Source organism: Rhinolophus hipposideros (genome assembly GCF_964194185.1).
Source record: "Rhinolophus hipposideros genome assembly, chromosome: 10".
Classification (NCBI taxonomy): domain Eukaryota; kingdom Metazoa; phylum Chordata; class Mammalia; order Chiroptera; family Rhinolophidae; genus Rhinolophus; species Rhinolophus hipposideros.
In genome coordinates this window covers 11029814-11049987 of record NC_138056.1, presented here as the reverse complement: position 1 = coordinate 11049987, position 20174 = coordinate 11029814, and the positions used below count along the sequence as shown (strand labels likewise).

The window sequence follows — 20174 nt, the reverse complement described above, 5'->3', positions numbered from 1 at the left end:
AGATCACTAAGCAGCTGTCTATTCTGACTTTCCTCCTCATCCTGGGGGATTCTTTGGTGATGTGAAAAAGGGAGTGATTGGTGTTTTGATTGGTAGATGGTTTGCCTTGAGAGCTTGTGAATGGAGGTTGGCAAACCTTTTCTGTAAAAGACCATCTAGAACTATGTTAGCCTTTGCAGGTCATATATCCTTTTTGTTGTATGTTGTTATTTTGTGTTATTTTTACAATATTGTAAAAATATAAAAACCGTTCTTAGTTCTGGAGCTGTGCAAAAATAGGTTTGGCCCATGGGCTGCCAACCCTGCTTTATAATAAATCAAAGACAGGGTTTTCCAATCAAAGAGAAGTAATAAGAAGTAAGGGAGAAGATTTATGGATGTCTTGATGGTAAGGATAGCCTACCAGCTGTTGCTGAATTTCTGTTTGAGGTCATGACCTTCTAAAGCAAATGCACTGGTACTGACTTTTCTCCATTAGGTAGCTTTGGTTAGCAGTAAACTAGTCTGGGCCTAGAGGTACAGGCCCCATTGTCTAAGCCTGAGTCACTCACCTTTCAGGTAACTTGCAGACTGCTAATCCAACTCCCATGTGACTCACCTTTTATTCTTGGGGTGGGGGTCGGGTGGAGTGGAGGGTAGAGCACCAGACCTCAGCTGGTACAATTGGAGCAGTGGTAGATAGCAGCTATCGCCTAAGGAATCTGCCCAGGGTGTTGGCTTCTTCTGCTTATTGAAGTCTGCTTTTTCTGACTTCCTCATTAGTAGAGTGATTGGACCTAGGTGGGTGTGGGTGGCCAGCTCATTCTCTGCTGTCCCTACATGTGGCACTTGACGCGGAGAGGGTTTTGGGCCTGGTTCTTGGAAACCTGCTTGACTAGCAAAAACATTTGCAGCTTCCTGTTCCTGGCCTAGGAGAATAATACAAGGTCAAATGAAAACAGTAACGCAGAATGAGGAGTGGAAAAGGCATTGAACCAGAAGACCTTAGTTCTAGTTGTGCCTTTGCCACTGGCTCTGTAGCCTGGAGCAAGTCGTTTAATCTTTCTGGTCTCTGCTTTGTTAATTTGTAAAACAAAGGAAAGAATGTCATGATCCATTGCTTGCAGAAAAAGGAAATATTTCTTGAGTGACTAAAATCTTGGTTATTGTAATTGCTTATATTAAAATAATAAAAGTAAAACATGTTCACTCCCAGAGCAGAAAAATGCAGAAAAGCATACCATCCATTGATAAAGAACTACTATTAACACTTGAGTGCGTTTCTTTTGAGTTCCTTTTCCTATTCATGTAAACATACCGTGACTTTATCCCCTACAAAAATGGAATCTTACTTACCTACTAGTTTTTTCTTTTTAAGATTTTTTTATTGGGGAAGGGGAACAGGACTTTATTGGGGAACAGTGTGTATTTCCAGGATTTTTTTCAAGTCAAGTTGTTGTCCTTTCAGTCTTAGTTGTGGAGGGCGCAGCTCAGCTCCAGGTCCAGTTGCAGTTGCTTGTTGCAGGGGGCGCAGGCCATCATCCCTTGTGGGAGTCGAACCGGCAACCTTGTGGTTGAGAGGACGCGCTCCAACCAACTGAGTCATCTGGGAGCTCAGTAGCAGCTCAACTCAAGGTGCCGTGTTCAATCTTAGTTGCGGGGGTTGGAGCCCACCATCCCTTGCGGGAGTCGAGGAGTTGAACTGGCAACCTTGTGGTTGAGAGCCCTCTGGCCCATGTGGAATCGAACCGGCAGCCTTTGGAGTTAGGAGCATGAGGCTCCAACTGCCTGAGCCACCTTACCTACTATTTAGTAACCTACTCAAAATGTATCTGTGTAACCTGTTCATTTTATTTCAGTGATATTAAAAACTAGTGATTTTTCATAAATGCTTTGTCCATCTGAATCACTGTTGAGGCGTTGATGTTGACCGCTGTGAGGTAGGCCAGGCCCTCTGCTAAGGCTAACCTTGAGGGTTTGGTGACAGTGGGAGTGGTTTTGTGGAACAAACAACAGGCTTATTTGGAGAGTTCCACACAATAGATTCTCCTCTCTCCTGTGGGAGCCACAGAGTGAGATGAGCTTACAGATAATGGGTCTCTTCCTTCCTGATGGTTATGAATAAATAATAGTGTGACAGACTCACCCTCTAGTGGTTGTGGGTAGTACTGAAATAGGATAATGACCTCTTTACCTTCGATTGCTTTGTCTCTGTTCCTTTTCTTAGTGACTGGATATCCCAAATGTGAGTGTTCAGTAGTCTCTATTTTGACAGAACTGAAGGTATTGTCTTTAGAAATTGGAGGCTAGAAATCATGTCTCCAGTACATTTGTTGAGTAGCAGAGATGACCTTGGGATGAAATGAAAATGTTCAAATTTATACATCATCAATACTTAAGCCAGGTCCTCATATGATGTAGCAAGAAGTCCTGTACTGTGTTTGCTCCGTCACCTCTTATTTTATAATTTCCAAAATATGGTAAAGAGAGGCTTAAATATGAAGTATGTATAAGGGTCTTATCCCACCAGCTGTTTCCTGTGTGTAAATGCCTCATTTCCTGTTTAGCTAAGGGTTTGTAAGAACTATCAGACATTACTGACTTCTGTGGTGTTCAGCCAGTTGCTTTGGTTAACTCTGCTATCAGAAGGTTTATTTCAATCTGTATCCAGAGAAGTTAACAGCTGTCAGGTAGGTATCATTCACTACTAAGCAGGATTTGGTTCCTTTTTTGTGATCAATGTCTGTGAATTCTTGTTACTGTCCTTCAAGCTAGTAAACTTCACAGGGAAAAACAACAAACAAAACGTGTAGTTTACAGATGCTTTAAAAATTATTACCTTGCCCCATTAAGAAAAAGCAATCAGTGTATCATTTATGCAAAGGACAGATAAGATCGAGTATACTAGAACTGGGGTTACTCCTACCTTAAAGATGAGGGGGTGATGGGAGCTTTCCATGAAACCAGACTTGACAGCTTCATGTGTTCCCCTTTCCTTTTGGTTCTTCTAACACTGCAGGAGCTATGAAGACATGATTGGTGAGGAGGTGCCATCGGACCAGTACTACTGGGCTCCCTTGGCCCAGCATGAACGGGGAAGTTTAGCAAGCCTAGATAGCCTGCGCAAAGGAGGGCCCCCGCCTCCCAACTGGAGACAACCAGAGCTGCCAGAGGTCATCGCCATGCTAGGCTTCCGCTTGGATGCCGTCAAGTCCAATGCAGCTGCATACCTGCAACATTTGTGCTATCGCAATGACAAGGTGAAGACTGACGTTCGGAAGCTCAAGGGCATACCAGTACTGGTGGGATTGTTAGACCACCCCAAAAAGGAAGTGCACCTTGGAGCCTGTGGAGCGCTCAAGAATATCTCTTTTGGACGGGACCAGGATAACAAGATCGCCATAAAAAACTGTGATGGTGTTCCAGCCCTTGTGCGATTGCTCCGAAAGGCTCGGGACATGGACCTCACGGAAGTCATTACTGGTGAGTTCTAGGCCTGCGGGAAGCTGTTAGGTCAGGGTCGCTGTTAACCTCTAGAGGTGCTGAGACCTACACGGATTTCCAGTCCTTTCACTTTTGATTAAAGGTTGTGAACTGGTGGCCTTTGGGTCAGAGCCGTCTCATAGAGTGTTTGGATCACGCAAGGTTTTCAAAATTTTGATGAATTGGTTGCTAATGTTTAAAATTCCAATCATTTCACTTAAAATTCCCAGATTCTTGGCTTCTATTAAAAATGTGCAAGAACTGGTAACAATGGATCTGTTTTGCTACCTGACAGTAGTTGGTTTGAGCAGATTGAGACGTGTATTCTCCGGTTTGCAGCAATCCCTAACACTTTCTGTTATCTCTGACTACTGCCATGTAGAAAGTTGTCACCCAAACATTGAAGCTGAGTGTCAATTGCCATTTATCCATATTCTTGCAATTTCTTTAAATTATCGGCTGTCCTGACTCACCTGCCTGGCATGTGTAGACATTTGAACTTGTGGTCCTTGCTTTTGAAGAATGTTTTTTCAAATTGTGGGTTGTGATCCATTAGTACGGATTGAACACAATTTTGTGGGTCACAATCAGTACTCAAGTAGAAAAGTAAGGAAGAAAAATACATACATACATGCAGTAATAATGATTGGTTCTCAGTTGGGGCAATCTTGTACCCTGGAGACATTTTTGGCTGTCACAACTTGGGGTGGGGAAGTGATGCTGGCATCTAATGAGTAAAGGCCAGAGATGCTGCTAAACATCTAACAATGGGCAAGACAGCTCCCCACAACAAAGAATTATCTGGCCCAAAAAGTCAGTGGTGCAGACGTTGAGAAACTGGTGTAGATAGCTCAGAGAGCATTTCTTATGATAAGTGTTGTTTTATGACACTGTTTCATGATATGTCTGTTTGTATTGAGCCATAATGTAAAATATATTTCTTACCGTGGGTCACAGACAAAAGCTTGAATATCATTCATTACAAGGTATTTGGTCATTGGGGAAGATGGAGCAGTGTTGAAATCGGGGCTTCTCTTTGGCATTCTTCAAACATACTAGCTTGGGTGCTGGAGGGCTATCTGACGGAGTTGTCTCTGCCAGGAACCCTGTGGAATCTCTCATCCCATGACTCAATCAAAATGGAGATAGTGGACCATGCACTGCACGCCTTGACAGATGAAGTGATCATTCCGCATTCTGGTTGGGAGCGGGAACCTAATGAAGATTGCAAGCCACGCCACATTGAGTGGGAGTCAGTGCTCACCAACACAGCGGGCTGCCTCAGGTAGCATAAGGGCTTTGAGAATATGGAGGTTGAAATTTGGAGGACTAACTTAAACCTCTTAAAAAAAATTCTTTAGCCTGTCAGTCAGCCTCCTTTCCTGTCTATATTGCTTACTGTGACTCCAATCTGTCTTTCTGCCATTGTCATTTCTTCCTTGTGGTCCACACATGCCCGCTATGTCGGTTTGCCTGCTGTTCCCCAGATAGCCTCCCTGTTTCCGTGCCTCTTTGACTTGGTTCATTTAATTTGGTAAACATTTGTTCAATAACTACCACCTGCAAGGCCCTTCTCTCGTCCTGGGCTGTCTCCCTGCCCTCAGTTATCTGTGTTGCAGGTCAGGCTGCGATCAGTGCAACAAAAAGAGTACAGAGTGCTAGAAGGATAGGGGATGGGAGAGGAAGGTCTGTTCTTTCTGTCTGTAATGTTCTTCTTTCCTAAACTCAGGTGCCTTTGTTTCATGAAGATTTTCCTGATTTCTTTTATACCCTGTAATAATTGATGCAGTATATTTTTTCTCTCTTTGGGTTATACTCCTATGTGCCGTGCCTCATTCTTCATTTGTATTTATATACAAGAAGCATCTATTCCATCTTAAATTATTGTGGTTGGTATACTTTATATCGTCCCAACCCCTGTCCTGGTTATAAATGTCCTGAAAGCAGGGTCTGTCTTACTCAACTTTCAGTTGCAGTGCCTTCCTTATAATGGGTATTCACTATTTGTTATAGTGAATAAAAAAGGTAGTGAGGCTCGTAGATATTGAGGGAGCTTAAGGGAGGATTTCTGGATTCGAGTCATCTTGATGCCACTCCCTTTCCCCTTAGGAATGTCAGCTCAGAGAGGAGTGAAGCTCGCCGGAAACTTCGGGAATGTGATGGTTTAGTGGATGCCCTCATTTTCATTGTTCAGGCTGAGATTGGGCAGAAGGATTCAGACAGCAAGGTAAGTTGATGGCTGAGTGAATTCTATTCATAACAATCATGAGGTTCCTGGAGTGCAGACCTATCACCTCAGGCTTCTAAATAACATTAGATACCTATACCAGCCCCTACTCCCTAAAGTGGGTATTCACCTTAGAGGAAAACCGTTTTCTTTAGAATTTCCTTCACTGATATACGTTAAAGCTCTTTAGCTGGACTTCCAAGGTTGTACGTTTTTCTAAGTAGGAAAAGTAAAAAATTTAGGAAAGAGGCCCTAAGTTTAGTGTCATACACTTAATGGAGGCAGAAACCCTTCCTTAGCCTGGCTACAAGGATTTTGAGAAGTTTGGGCCTCAGAGGCCTGGGGAGAGATGATGGGTTGGGCTATGCTTTTGAGGATCGATATTTTAGTGTCTGAATCATGGAAACCTACACTTGCTGGGACACCACTATACTTGCTGGGCATCTCCATACTTGCTGGGCATCTTCTCCATTGAGCCTTTTCTTTTATGTTCCAAGCTTGTGGAGAACTGTGTTTGCCTCCTTCGGAACCTGTCATATCAAGTTCACAGGGAGATTCCACAGGCAGAGCGTTACCAAGAGGCACCTCCCAGTGTTGCCAACAGCACCGGGCCACATGCTGCAAGTTGCTTCGGGGCCAAGAAGGGCAAAGGTGAGTCTTAGTTCCTTGTCCCTTGCTCTTTAATGTAGGACCAGGAAAGGAACAGTCAGGTGTAGAATACCTGCCAAGCAGTACAGGTGTCTGCTTAGTTGAGGATGTCTTTTTGCTCTTCTGCTGCTTTCCCTGTGTTGTGTGCTTCATTCGAGGTGGTGGGGCTGGTGGTGGTGTTGGTGGAATTGGTGGTGGTGGTGATGGTGGTGATGGTGGTGGTGGTGGTGGTGGTGGTGGTGGTGGTGTCATCAGTGATGGGGACAGTAAAGGATGAGAACTCAACTAATCTGGGGCTTTGCCCTCATTCCTCCTTTGTGTTTCCTGTGTTTTTCTTTTCCTCTCTGCTTTCCTGCTTATCTGCCCATGATCCCATTGACATCTCTCCCCTGCATTTTTCTTCCTTAATTTCTCTCTGCTTTCCACCTTGGGTGACCTGCTGGAAGATGAGTGGTTCTCCAGAGGTGAGTGGAATCTTTTAAGGCGCTTATCTACTTCTAATTTGCATGTTTTGGTTTTTGCTTCCCTAGTGTTTCCTTGCCTAACCCTTCCCTGTGGATGCATGTAAGAGAAGTCAGTTGAGGAAGACCACTGAAACAAGTTGAGCTTTTTCTGAGCTACTGGGTCATGGCATGCTATTTCTGGGCAGCACTCCCAGTTATCTGAACTCAGGACAATCTCAACAACAGTGGTTAGCCTCATCTTACCAATCTGCTGCTTGTTTTCTGTCATCATTTCAGCGCAGCCCCCTGCTGGGACAAGCTGGGGGCCCACATGTTCCCCCCACCTACCCACTTGATGCATCCCTGATCCAAAGATTTTGACTGAAGAATAAAAAATGTACCAGGGTGGCCTCTCCTCTCTGAAACTTTTACCCCTCCCCACCTTTTTTAATTTCTAAAGGGAAAAAACCCACAGAAGATCCAGCAAACGACACAGTGGATTTCCCGAAAAGAACGAGTCCCGCTCGAGGTAAGTTATCTTTTTCTTTTCAGTCTCCAAAGGTGTCATAAACACAGTCCACAGAGAAGTATTTGGTAGTTTAACAGTATACTGTGCAGTATGTTCACTGTTCTCTCCAATTTATGGATTTGAAGTAGTGGTGAAAATATTGGGAAACTATAATATTATAGCAGCAACTTACAAAAGACTGCTTGTTACAGCAGTTCTTTGCAGTGCTTGAGGGGAGGATAAGGTTCTGATGGTAGTCTAGACTAGCAGCTTAGGCACCTAAGTAGCCACTACAGTTCTTGGGACTTAAACTTTTACCTACCTATTATAAGAAGCCTCTTTATCACAGTTTGGTTCTTTATCAATAAAGTGAGTCCAAAATTCCTAGCTCTCCATGGATATAGAAGTTATAGATGTTGTTAAATCTATGATAGGCCGTTTTACTTAGTCACAGAAAAGGTGGGCAGAATGACTCAGTTAAGTTAGAAATAATTAGTTTGAGAAGAGAAAGTTTTAACCCTGAGTGGTATCAATGAGCACAGGAACCCCTGAGTGCCCATGCTCTGAGTGCCCAGCAAGGCCAAAGTAAACTGTGGGAGACAGGAGCTGCGTATGATGAGTTCATATCCTTTCTGTTCTTTCCATGGATTAATTCTCCTTAAGGCATGGAATCAAGCCTCTGAGTTTGCTATTGGGTGGGTGGGAGAGTTTCGGGAGCCTACGCCCATCAATCCAGAGTACTTCCTGGACTTCCACCAGCCACAGCCTGGCGTGGAGGTACTGATGAGCATCCTCTCTGCTTTGTGCAGGCTACGAGCTTTTATTTCAGCCAGAGGTGGTTCGGATATACATCTCGCTCCTCAAGGAGAGCAAGACTCCTGCCATTCTAGAAGCCTCAGCTGGAGCTATCCAGAACTTGTGTGCTGGGCGCTGGACGGTGAGTACCTTTGAGAAGATGGATTTGAAGATGGGAGACTTGGCAACTGTGTTGCGCCATTTGTAATCTGTTTCACCTCCATGTGCTACTTCTAGTATGGTCGGTACATCCGCTCTGCTCTGCGTCAAGAGAAAGCTCTTTCTGCCATCGCTGACCTCCTGACCAACGAACACGAGAGGGTGGTGAAAGCTGCGTCCGGGGCACTGAGAAACCTGGCTGTGGATGTTCGCAACAAAGAACTGATTGGTAAGGAGATGCTGTTCGTTTCCCTAGCATCTAGTACGGTGTCTTCCATCCAGCAGGTGCTGCGTTATTGATTTACTGAAGTGGTTGAGAGGAGGAATCCTCGCCCTCCACAGTTTGTGAATTCAAGGGTTGGAGAGGCTTATATAGTTGACCTTGAACAACAAGGGGGTTAGAAGCTCTGACCCCCCCACGTAGTCAAATCCACATATAACTTTTGACTCCCCCCAAACTTGACTAGTAATAGCCTATTTTAGACCGGAAGCCTTAGTGATAACATAAAGAGTTGATTAACACATATTTTGTATGTTATATGTATTATGTATTTTCACAATAAAGTAAGCTAGGCAAAGAAAATGTTATTAAGAAAATCATAAGAAAGAGAAAATACAGTATTTATTGAAAAAGATCCATGTGTAAGTGGACCCACACAGTTCAATTTATATTGTTCAAGGGGGAACTATAGTTGAATGGTTCTTGGAAAGACAAGAGGTGGTGACTCTTCAAAAATAGAATAATAATAGCTGTTGTTTTTTAAGCACTTACTTTGTTAGTAGGCCTTGTTAAGCACTTCTGTATGTTCTCATTTAATCGGCACCACTTTACAAAGGTCCGTTTTTTTTATAGGGTAAGGAAACTCAAGGCCAGGTAAGTTAAGTAATTTGCTCAGAGTTACTAGGTTGGCGCAAAAGTAACTGCGGTTTTTGCAATTATTTTTAACCTTTTAAACTGCAATTACTTTTGCACCAACCTAATATAGCTTGTATGTGGCAGAGCCCAGTTTTTAAAAATTTATAATGACTGTACTTTTGAACTATTATAATATTAAATATACTGTTTTCATAAAGCTATCCGAAAGGACTGGGTAGCATATTTGATATAAAGTATTCACATTGTTTCAGTGTGACTGAAAAAGGAAAGAATAAAAAAAGGAAAAGGAAGGACAATAAATTCATGGCTATTCCAGCTCCTTTGCTCTTTGATATGATAACCCTGTAGGAGAATGAAGTGGATTCATGGGGACAGTTCCTATACTTTATGTGATCAAGGCAGGTAAGAATAGTGTTAGGTGCCACGTGGCCTGACTCAGCTTGTTCTCCCGGCACGTCCCTTCTGTCTTCCTGCTGCAGGTAAACATGCGATCCCTAACTTGGTAAAGAATCTGCCAGGAGGGCAGCAGAGCTCCTCTCAGAATTTCTCTGAGGACACTGTGGTCTCTATTTTGAACACCATCAACGAGGTTATTGCTGAGAACTTAGAGGCTGCCAAAAAGCTTCGAGAGACACAGGGTATTGAGAAGCTGGTGTTGATCAACAAATCAGGGTGAGTTTAACACTTAAAATTACAACTGGAAGAATTTAAGTCTGACAGGGGAGTTGCTAGGAAGGAGCGGTTCCCGTTTGCTTCTAAGGTTATTTTCCCTTAATTACATGTAAAGTTTGAAGAGGTATTGCCCTATTTTCTGTCTTAATGTTGATCCATAAATTGATAATGGACTTTTCCATCAAACATTTTTGTGTGTCACTGTTTGGGATAGAATACAGGACTTGGTGACCACTTGATCTTGCCCATTTTGGCATTTATATTCTTAAGTTACATTATATTAGAGAGAACAGGTTCTCAGCTTCTTCCCTGGTCGTACATCCAAATTCCATACGGTGTTACTTTCCTCAAAAGGAACCGCTCAGAAAAAGAAGTTCGAGCAGCAGCACTTGTATTACAGACAATCTGGGGATATAAGGAACTGCGGAAGCCACTGGAAAAAGAAGGATGGAAGAAATCAGACTTTCAGGTAGGATAATTCTTGGGACTGAGACTTTAACTATTTTTTTCCTTGATCTCGGGTAATGCTTCTCTGTCTTTGGTTTCTTCTATTCTCATTATCACATTAAGTCTACTTTTGACTCAAGTCTCTGATAGTAAAGAAATCATTTGGTTTACTCCACCCCAAAATGAATGGTGCTTACAGTTCATTTGCTGCCAAAATAGCTGTTGTCTTCCTCTGTGTCACAGCCACTGGTTATGCTGGTGGCAGTTAAGGATGATGGCCTTTTTGACTTGACCAAAATCTGCCACAGCCCTTTGATAGGAGTCGTATTTGGGAAGAGGGACCTACAGGTCTGTACCCGCTAAGGAAAAAGGTATGGGTAACATTGCTGTGTTTTATGTTTGCTTCCAGGTGAATCTAAACAACGCTTCTCGAAGCCAGAGCAGTCATTCATACGATGATAGCACTCTCCCTCTCATTGACCGGAACCAGAAATCAGGTACAGTATCCAGTGGGCATAGCCTCTGCTTTTATTCCACCTCTGCTATTCTTTAGTGAGTTACTATCCAAGCAATAGGATATATATTGATTTCTGAGTGAGCTAGTCTTTGGTAGAGGGTAGTAATGGTTCACTCAGGATTGAAGCAGGTAGGCCTGAGCTTTAGAAAATAAAACAAAGCAGGCAGTTAGCCCAGGTATCCCCTTGTCTTTGCTTGTGGACTTAAAATGACTGGAAAGTGAACCCTAGTCTGTTTTCTCTATTTGAGATGCAATTGACATGTAACATTGTATAAATTTAAGGTGTACAACATGATTTGATATATGTATATATTGCAAAATGATTTTTTTTCTTTTAAATTTCAATGTAATACATGTTTACTGTTGAAAAATTAGAAAATACTGACAATCAGAAAAATAGCAATAACAAATCACTTAATTTCTATTACCAGAGATACCCACTGCTATTTTGGGTTATATCTTTTAAACACATTGGTCATGTGAGCAAATACGTTTTCCGCCAAATGATGAATTATGTATTTTGTTTTGAAAAAGTTTGCTTTTTCACTTAGGTATATATTGTAATCCTATTTTCTTAATGATACTTAGCTTTTGGCTCCATCAGGGTTCTTGAAATGCCGTCTTAAAATGTCAAGTCTGTTGACATTTGTGCTGATGGTGCGAAAGCCATGGTGATGGGGGCTGAGCATGAACCAGGGCAGTGACACCAAACCAAACTAGTCATTGTAGTTTTCATTACCATGTACTCACAGCTTAAAAAAGAACCAGTTTCACTTAACAATGCACTTGATGGAGCTGTGAAAATTATTAATTTTGCTGTTTCTACCCTGGAGTACACATCTTTTTAATATCCTGTGCTGATGAAATAGGAAGTACTCAGAAAGCACTCGTTCCATATAAAATTATGATAGCTGTCTTGTGGAAAAGCACTTGTGTTACTAGTTGACTGGCCCCTCTTTGTGGAACACCATTTTCACTTGAAAAAAATGACTGACAAACGACGGTTATTCAAACTTAGGTATTTGCAGGCATTTTCTCAAATATGAATGCAGGGAGCTTGTCACTTTGAGGAAAAATAACTGACAGTATTTGCTGACTGAATTTTCTAGTGAAAAATATAATTTTGGATAACTTGTATCTGCCTTAGTAACGTCCCAATACTTCAAAGACTTTTTAATGACATCAGTGGTGATAGTAATGAATGTGATTTTTCTGACATGGTATAATGAACATTTTAGAAGATCTGCATAACTATGAACAAGTATTTTCCAAATGACCAAAGCATGATGTTTCAAAGTCATGCCTGGGTAATGGATCCATTCAAAGTACAAGACAGAAGAATGGATTTTAATTTAACAGAAGATGAGGATATCCTTTGTTTGGATTCAGACTGCTGCTAACCTTAAAGAAACTCTGTGGAGTACCGTGTTTCCCCGAAAACATGACCTAGCCGGACCATCAGCTCTAATGCATCTTTTGGAGCAAAAATTAATATAAGACCCGGTATTGTATTGTATTATATTGTATTATACCCAGTATTATATTAATTTTTGCTCCAAAAGACTCATTAGAGCTGATGGTCCGGCTAGGTCTTATTTTCGGGGAAACATGGTATTAGTTAGTAGTGTCCTATCAAAGGATAGTCACAATTACCTGAAAAGACTATTAAGAGTCTCCTTCCCTTTCCAACTTCTTTTCTGTTTTTTCTTTATACACTGCAACCAAAATAACATCACAACAGATTGAATGCAGAAGCAGATATGAGAATCTAGCTATCTTCTATTAAGCCAAACTTTAAAGAGATGTGCAAAAATGTAAAACAATCCTTTATATAAAAAGTTAACTTTTTATAAAAAGTTATTTTTTTAAGATAATTTTTATAAGCGTTTATTTGAGCCAGCTGACAACATGCCGGGGACAAGATCTCAAATGCTCCTTAAAAGTGTTATTTATGTTAACATGGAATAAGTTGTTACTTTTAAGTGAAATAAATAAATATTTAAAATTTCTCAGTGCAGTAGATATTAATCCATATAACCCACGCTAATGAAAGTTCTTTGGCTCCTCATAATTTTTAATACTGTAAAGGGGCCCTGAAAATTGAAAATTGCTGGCTTAGAGTGAATGATTAGGAGTCTTTTGGAAAGGAATCTCTTTAAGTGCCATGAGGGCTTTGTCTAGTGCCTGGCACACTGTGTGGGCACTCAGGAAAAATTTAATGGGAGGGAGGGTGGACAGACTAGAGAGCAGTTTTTATGATGAGTATAGATTTTTTGAAGAGTTGGTTTTTGACCTGGATAACTTTCTGTCTTCATATAGATAAGAAACCTGATCGGGAAGAAATCCAGATGAGCAATATGGGATCAAACACAAAATCATTAGGTAAGTGATTAATTCCTGTCTAAGGATATGGAGTCGTATTTCATTGGGATGAGAACTGTCTGGCTCTGCAGTTTTTTTTCTAGTACCCTCATCCATTTGCCATCCACCATTTATAGTGGATGTAGTATCCACCATTTGCCATCCCGGAAGAGCACTGGCTGAACATTTCCAATTGGAAGGATGTGAGGAAATTTAGTAAAACTTGATCCATATACTTTCTTCCATATTCCCACATGCTCAGAAGTTTTTAAAAAAGTCTTCATATTCCTTCCTCATTACTACAGTATCATGTTTGTGTCCCTAAACTGTCACTCAACAGCCTTCATAGTCTGACCTCAGGCTCCCTCTCTGTCTTACCTCCAAGTGCTCTGGTCAGTCCACTTTGTCTAATTTTCTCTCTCTCCACTCTGCGCTTTCTTGATTTTGCTCATGTAATACCTCCTACTGGAATATCCTCCTTATTTGCTTTTCTAAATTCTTCTCATCCGTAAAGGCTTAACTGAAGTCCTGTCTCCTTTGTTAGGTCTTTCCTAACTATTGTTGCATACCTCACGGTCACTTCTCTTCACTCTAATATCCTTATAGACAGAGCTCTTCAGTTTAGCTTTTTAATGTATGTCATACTCTGTGTATTTCGTATATGTTGGCTTCCCAATTAGATTCATGTTCTTTTTAAGTTAAGGGCGACCAGAACTTAATGTCTTCTGGAGCATTTGGCAAAGTTCAGTTCCTAACAGAGGTACCTAATTCACACTTCTCTGCTCAGTATATGTTACACTCTAGAGGGGAATATCACGTTTCTGTATACTTTTTTCACTAGATAACAACTATTCCACACTGAATGAGAGAGGGGACCACAGTAGAACACTGGACCGATCCGGGGATCTAGGCGAAATGGAGCCATTGAAGGGAACACCCCTGATGGTAAATTCTCTTTATATACTCTGGTCCTCCTATGGCTGATTCTGTTGTGAAACCTGCATGTTTTGTGAGATAGCGGAAAAGGAGCTGGTGAAAAACGGCATCCTTTTCTGTAAGGGCTTTCGGGAAAAGTAGTTTTGACTCCTATTGGAATTTCTTGGGCCATTATTCTGCGATGGTTGAGATGGGGAAGAAGACTATAAACGTGTTACTGACAATACTAACGCTAACTGGTCTGTTCTTATGCATTACTCCTCTTCCTGTTCCTGCCTGTGTTTTCTCAAATGTCTTTCCCTTTTCTTACTATTATCTCGTTTTGTTTGAGTTTACTAATTTGGGGATTTCCCCTAGATCTGGCACATACTCACAAGATTCCTATTTCCTTACTCTCATACTAACAAATTGCATGTGTTCACAGCAGGACGAGGGGCAGGAATCTCTGGAGGAAGAGTTGGATGTGTTGGTTTTGGATGAGGAGGGGGACCAAGTGTCTTACCCCCCCATGGTATGTCCCCCAGTTCCCCCCAAGATTATCACGGAGGAAGGAGGTCTCTGTGTGCAGCAGTCTGCCAATCATACCAATCTGATCAGACCAGAGACACTGGTCTCAGCACGTGGTGCTTGGGGCTCCTCTGTGATTATTAGCTCTCAGGGCTGGGTCATGCTGCTGGTCTGATGCTCCGTGGTGCGCTCTGCTCTTCCTCCCTCCAGATTTGTTTGGCTGTCTTTTGCTCTTTCTTGTTCCCAACCCTATTAATATCTCTTTCTGTTTTTCCCTACAGCAGAAGATTTAGCACCACTATCTCCACTACATCTGAGCTTATAATATATGTACTTTTATTTTTTGGTGGTGAAATGGACTGACGATTTTTCCCTTTCTTCGCTGGACTATTGTGCCAACTGCCAGGCTGCCTCCTGCCCTTATAGCCCTAAGTGGCTGCCTTCTTTCCATCGACTCCTAACTTCTTCCAGTGAAGTTTAATTGTCCCTTCTCCCCACTCCAGATCCTCTCCAATTGCTCCCAAGAACCCTGACTCAGTTATATACATACCTTGAGAAACTGCTGCAGATTAGCTCTTTTTGCCAGCGCTCCCTGGAACTCCTGGCCTTGTGTGGAGGGAAGGGGAGTGGGGATCTTCACTGGAAGCTGTGGGAAGAATTGGAAGTTACATGCTCTATATGCATTGTACAGCAAGCTGATAAACTGATGATTCTTAATCAAGATTTTTTTTTTCTTGGTGGGGAAGGGACTTTTTGGTTTTTTTGGAGAATGGGAAGTGTGAGCTGTTCCCTTATTCCTGATGACTGTTTTTGAAGCAAAGAAGGCTGGTGACATTGGCACATACCACCTGGCAAGGCCCGTTGAGTGAGTGAAGGTCTCCCAGAACTGAGATTAAGAAACCTTGCTCTCCTCGTCTCCAGGGCAGGGACCGTCAAGGACTTACAGACTCCATCTCCTCCCGAAGCTTCATGCCAGCCTTGGGCTGCCGCTGCCGCTGCCCCATACTGAGGCTGTCCTTACCCTCCGCTCCCATCCTGTGATAATGTCTGCTGACTTGGGCAGGCCATTGGCAAGAGGCTGTAGAAAGAGGAGAATGTGTCAAGGAAGACTTGGGTGAGGAGCAGAAAGCTGTCTTCTGGGGAGGAGAAGAACCTCTTGGAGGAGCTAGTAGGAATGTACATGAATCAGTTAGTCTGAAACTGGCAGGAAGCTTCAAAGCTGGCTTCCCCCCGCCCTTATTTCTCCTTTCCACCCCCTTATAGCCCTGTCCTCTCCTGCCTACTCCCTGGATTGGTTGGCTGACTAAAGGACTTGATGTACATACTTCTGCCCCCTTTACCCTAAAAGGTGGGGATCGCCCCTGGCTTTGCCTCTTCTTTGTGCCTTTGGCCTGGGGTGTATTTTCTCCTTCCCTTCCACGTGCCTTTCTTTGCCTCTGCAGTCTCATTTCTCATGATTTTGCAAATTATATTTTGTTGATTCTTCCTATTAGCCCTAAATAGCTGAAAGAAGAGGAAAAGTGACCTAGAGAACCTCAGGTTCTCCACTGGCAATTGGTGTAGCCTCTAATTTCAGCCATAGCAAGCTTTTGCTCAACAGTATATGGTTGGGATTTTGCAAAAATCCTGTTCTGATAAATCTCAAAATGAGGTTGATGGGAGGAGTGCGTGGTATGACTCTTATTTCTTAGTTGCCCAGAATATACCATCATCTCTGAAGGGGTTGTAGGGAAATCATTTCCACCACCCGCCCCACCCCATCCCCAAATACCTCCTCCTTTCAGTTTAGTGTATATTAGCTGGTTGGGCTAGAGGGATCAGCAGCTGTGCTGGTTGATTTTTTTTTTTTAATCCATTTCCTTATTTGTCTTTTACTCCTCCCCTTAATCTAAAGGCTCAGTTCAGTGCAAACTGGAAATCTTTATTCTTCTCTCCCTCTTCCCTTATATATGGAGGCTATGGGGTAGGAGCAAAGTGCACAACTCACCGCCCCTTTCCCTATGCATTAAAATCCCTCAGTTACCCTCCCCCCCTTCCCATTTCTTCCCACTCTTTTTCCGGCAGAAAGGAGCCTTTCCCTCTCTGTGACCCTAAGAACATACTGCACAGGGGAAACTGCCCCCATCCGGACCTGGCTCCACTCTTGGTTTCTCTTGTTCCCTTCTGCTCTTTTCTTGGTGCTCTTTTTCTTGGTGGGGTGTGGGTAATAGAACAGCCATGGGCTTTTGGGGACCTTAACTGTTTTTTTTTTTCTTTTTTTGTTCATAAAAACACTAAACATTCAATTCCAGAAAACCAAAAATGGCACCTTCCACTGAACACTTGTCAGGGGCGTGTCTTCTCCATACCTTTTCTGTTTTTCTTTCTTTCTTGTTAATGCTTTTAAAAACAAATGAGTTTTTTATATAAATAAAGTTTTTAAAGTGTGTATGTGGGGGGTCTGTGTCATTTCTTCACTTTAAGCTCTATCTCTTCCCTCCTTTTCATCTTAATGTATCAGTGGCTGTTTTTTCTCCATAGCATCCAGACGGGGGTTGTACCAGGATGGATTTATTTTGAGCTCAGTTCCAACTTTGTCAAGCAACACTCTTTTTAATTATATATGAAACGTTTTTTCTCTGAAGATTCTTACAAATTAAATCTGGCTAAGTAAAGCCCGGGAAGCATATTGCTAACTTAGAGATAGGAAACTAAAAGAATAAAGAATTAATGACTTCCTTAGTCACCGGGATTCTTCTGCAGCATTTGACGAAACTAACGTTGAATAAAGCCCATTGCAATACAAAGCCCTCTTGAACGTAAAGCCCTCTTTTTTTTTTTTTTGAAGATTTTATTGGGGAAGGGGAACAGGACTTTATTGAGGAACAGTGTGTACTTCCAGGTTGTCCTTTCAATCTTAGTTGTGGAGGGCGCTGTTCAGCTCCAGGTCCAATTGCTGTTGTTAGTTGCAGGGGGCGCAGCCCACCATCCCTTGCACCTTCCCACTGGCCCATGTGGGAATCGAACCGTCATCGGCATTAGAAGCATGGAGCTCCAACCACCTGAGCCACTGGGCCAGGCCCCGTAAAGCCCTCTTGAACATAATGTTCATGGGTAAAAGAGTAGAAGCTCCCAACTCCAACTGCCCTTCTAATAAATACGGAAATATAGAATTAAAAGTCTCATGTATAGAAGTACTGAAAATTGGGCCATAATGTTGCTTCTCAGGCTATTTGCAACCCTTTAGTAAGAAGACAAGGGACAGGCCTGTGGCTTCCTTTGTGTCCCACCAAATATGTGGGTGGCAAATACTTGTTGGATTAGCAGGGATTGCCTTTACTGCAAGGATTAAGACCTATGGAAAGAGGCTTATTTTTCTGGGGCCCATATTTCCTGTTCTATAATTAAACGACTCGATAATTTATGTAAAATGTTTCTGTGTGCCCAATTTTTAGATTAAAAAAATATAGCTGCTTCTGATGATGGTCATGTCTCAGTTTTGTTGACTAGGTCTTGTGTTTGAAAACTATTGGGCTAGTGAGACCAGGATATTTAAGCATTGTAGCTGATACCGTTTAAAGTTTGGTTTGTGTCTGACAGTTTCAGACTAGAAGAATGAAGCACAGCCAAAAAGATGTTTGCTTTCCAAAGAGGTTTGGTAGCCCTACTTGAGATGGTTTTTATCTGTAGAAAAACCTGTTTGCTAGTGAATGGAATAGGCTTTATTTATATTCTTTATTATCCACTGGCATTGAACTGTATACAAAGCTTACTCTTCTCCCCTTTTCCTTGATTGGTTCATTGGTTTCATCTCATTCAATAAATATTTACTGAGTGTCTTCTATACGCTAGGCATTGTTCTGGATTAGAGAATTTCGATCAGAGAATGAAACAGATGGACCCTTTCTCACATCTTTTGCAGTCCATGAGAATCTTACTATGTAGATCTGTGATCTAAAAACATTTCTCCTCTCTGCCCTTACTTAAAATAAGGTGTTAAACAGAATGATCTGTAAAGCCCCTATATCTCTTAAGTTTCTTGACACTGATTAGTAATGTTTCTGAAGCCTCTTGGTATCTCTGACACCAATTCTAGGAATGAATCCTATGGATTTTGTCAAGATTTGTCTGTACTCCCTGATCCTTTAGAGCCTGAGTAGTTTTTTCTGTAAGTGGCTATAGATTATGCTCAACCACTCTTTTGCCTCGGTGAGGCTTTTTTTTGTGAACACATTTGTGAAATAACTAGCTGTAATGAGTTTGGCCATGATGTACTTTCTGACAGCTCAAAGCTATGACCTCACTTGACCACTTTTTCTTTCTTGCTGAACTAATTGCAGTTTGTTACAAACTGGAAACATCCAGGAAGAACAAGGACCAATCTTTCTAGATTATTATTTCTCATTTTGTTCGTATCTTAAGTATAGTATAATAAAGGTTCATCTTGATATTGACATAGATAATTATAGATCAACTAAATCTAGCTTCATAGAGCTGAAATATACACAAGAATTATGTGGGAATCTTGTTAAAAATGCAGATTTCCATGTTCCATTTCCAAAAATTGATTCAATAGATGGGACTCAGGATTCTGAAATCTTGATAAATCACCTAGGTTATTTTAATATCTGGTCAGTTGCGATTTAAAACTGATCTAGTGATTAGCTTAAGATTCCGGTCTCGGGAGGACAACATGGCGACCTCCATGCTGTGCTCGCTGCTGCGGACCGTCCGGCAGATGGTTCCTTCATCAGCTTCAGGTCAAGTTCGAGGTTACTATGTAGACTGGAAAATGTTGCGTGATGTGAAGAGACGGAAAATGGCCTATGAATACGCTGATGAGAGGCTACGGATCAATTCACTCAGGAAGAATACCATTTTGCCAAAACAACTTCAGGAAGTGGCTGATGACGAAATTGCTGCCCTTCCCCGGGACAGCTGTCCTGTTAGAATCAGAAATCGATGTGTTATGACATCCCGTCCACGTGGTGTGAAGCGGCGTTGGAGACTTAGTCGTATCGTCTTCCGTCACTTAGCCGACCATGGCCAAATGTCTGGAGTTCAGCGAGCAATATGGTAATCAGCTCCAGAACCTACAGAGCTTGCAGGCAAACCGTTTCTGACCAGAGACTTTTCTAATAGACAAAAACATAGTTTTAATAGGGGTCCAGTATAGGAGTTTGGTCTACCAGAGACATGTCTATAAATTACTTTTAAATTTAGATGTTTCATTTTGTTGGTGAATTCTGGCTGTCAGTGAATTATCTTTTCTGTTGGACTTAGTGTTCCTATGCACGGTGCAGAGTAATAAATATTTCCTGTGGAAAAAAAAAAAAAAAAAAGATTCCGGTCTCAAACTGGAGCCCAGGATGACTGGCTCCAACTCCATTGGTAGTAATTCTAGTTTCATGGTGACTGGTGATAACCACAGTAAGGGAGGGTGCATAGAGGAAACTTGGAAAGGGATGGATCGCTAACTTCAGAATGTGAGATAATAGTGATAGGCCGATGAGTAGCATATGGGCTGGAGACACTTCTTATCTCGCAAATTGTCCTGTAGGTAATGCCCAGGTTGCTGAGAGAAGTTAGCCCCTGATACTGGATCCCCAGGGCATATAGAATCCCCTGGAGTTTCT

The 20174-nt window shown here is 42.0% G+C and overlaps 2 protein-coding genes across 9 annotated transcripts in view; both read left to right on the top strand.

Annotated features, from left to right (window-relative positions):
- CTNND1 (catenin delta 1) overlaps nucleotides 1–16989 on the top strand; it is a 44911-nt gene extending 27922 nt beyond the window's left edge. For 3 of the 8 annotated variants that reach the window (XM_081064602.1, XM_081064601.1, XM_081064605.1), the window contains 13 exons: nucleotides 2999–3462; nucleotides 4564–4747; nucleotides 5572–5689; nucleotides 6187–6340; nucleotides 7241–7309; nucleotides 8098–8225; nucleotides 8321–8471; nucleotides 9599–9791; nucleotides 10146–10260; nucleotides 10648–10735; nucleotides 13075–13137; nucleotides 13958–14061; nucleotides 14841–16989. In XM_081064602.1, the coding sequence (XP_080920728.1) occupies nucleotides 2999–3462; nucleotides 4564–4747; nucleotides 5572–5689; nucleotides 6187–6340; nucleotides 7241–7309; nucleotides 8098–8225; nucleotides 8321–8471; nucleotides 9599–9791; nucleotides 10146–10260; nucleotides 10648–10735; nucleotides 13075–13137; nucleotides 13958–14061; nucleotides 14841–14852 (1843 nt within the window). In that variant the 3' untranslated portion in view covers nucleotides 14853–16989. Of the gene's footprint in view, nucleotides 1–2998; nucleotides 3463–4563; nucleotides 4748–5571; nucleotides 5690–6186; nucleotides 6341–6783; nucleotides 6802–7240; nucleotides 7310–8097; nucleotides 8226–8320; nucleotides 8472–9598; nucleotides 9792–10145; nucleotides 10261–10647; nucleotides 10736–13074; nucleotides 13138–13957; nucleotides 14062–14476 lie in introns of all 8 variants that reach the window. The other 5 variants (XM_081064600.1, XM_081064599.1, XM_081064598.1 and 2 more) reach the window with 5 other exon arrangements.
- A 2242-nt stretch (nucleotides 16990–19231) lies between these two features.
- LOC308504332 (small ribosomal subunit protein uS14m-like) lies at nucleotides 19232–19844 on the top strand (the record flags this gene model as incomplete). The annotated part of the gene is made up of 1 exon (XM_081064677.1): nucleotides 19232–19844. One exon carries the CDS (start codon nucleotides 19232–19234, stop codon nucleotides 19616–19618), a length of 387 nt encoding a protein of 128 aa, XP_080920803.1. The 3' UTR covers nucleotides 19619–19844.
- Between the last annotated feature and the right edge of the window lie 330 nt (nucleotides 19845–20174).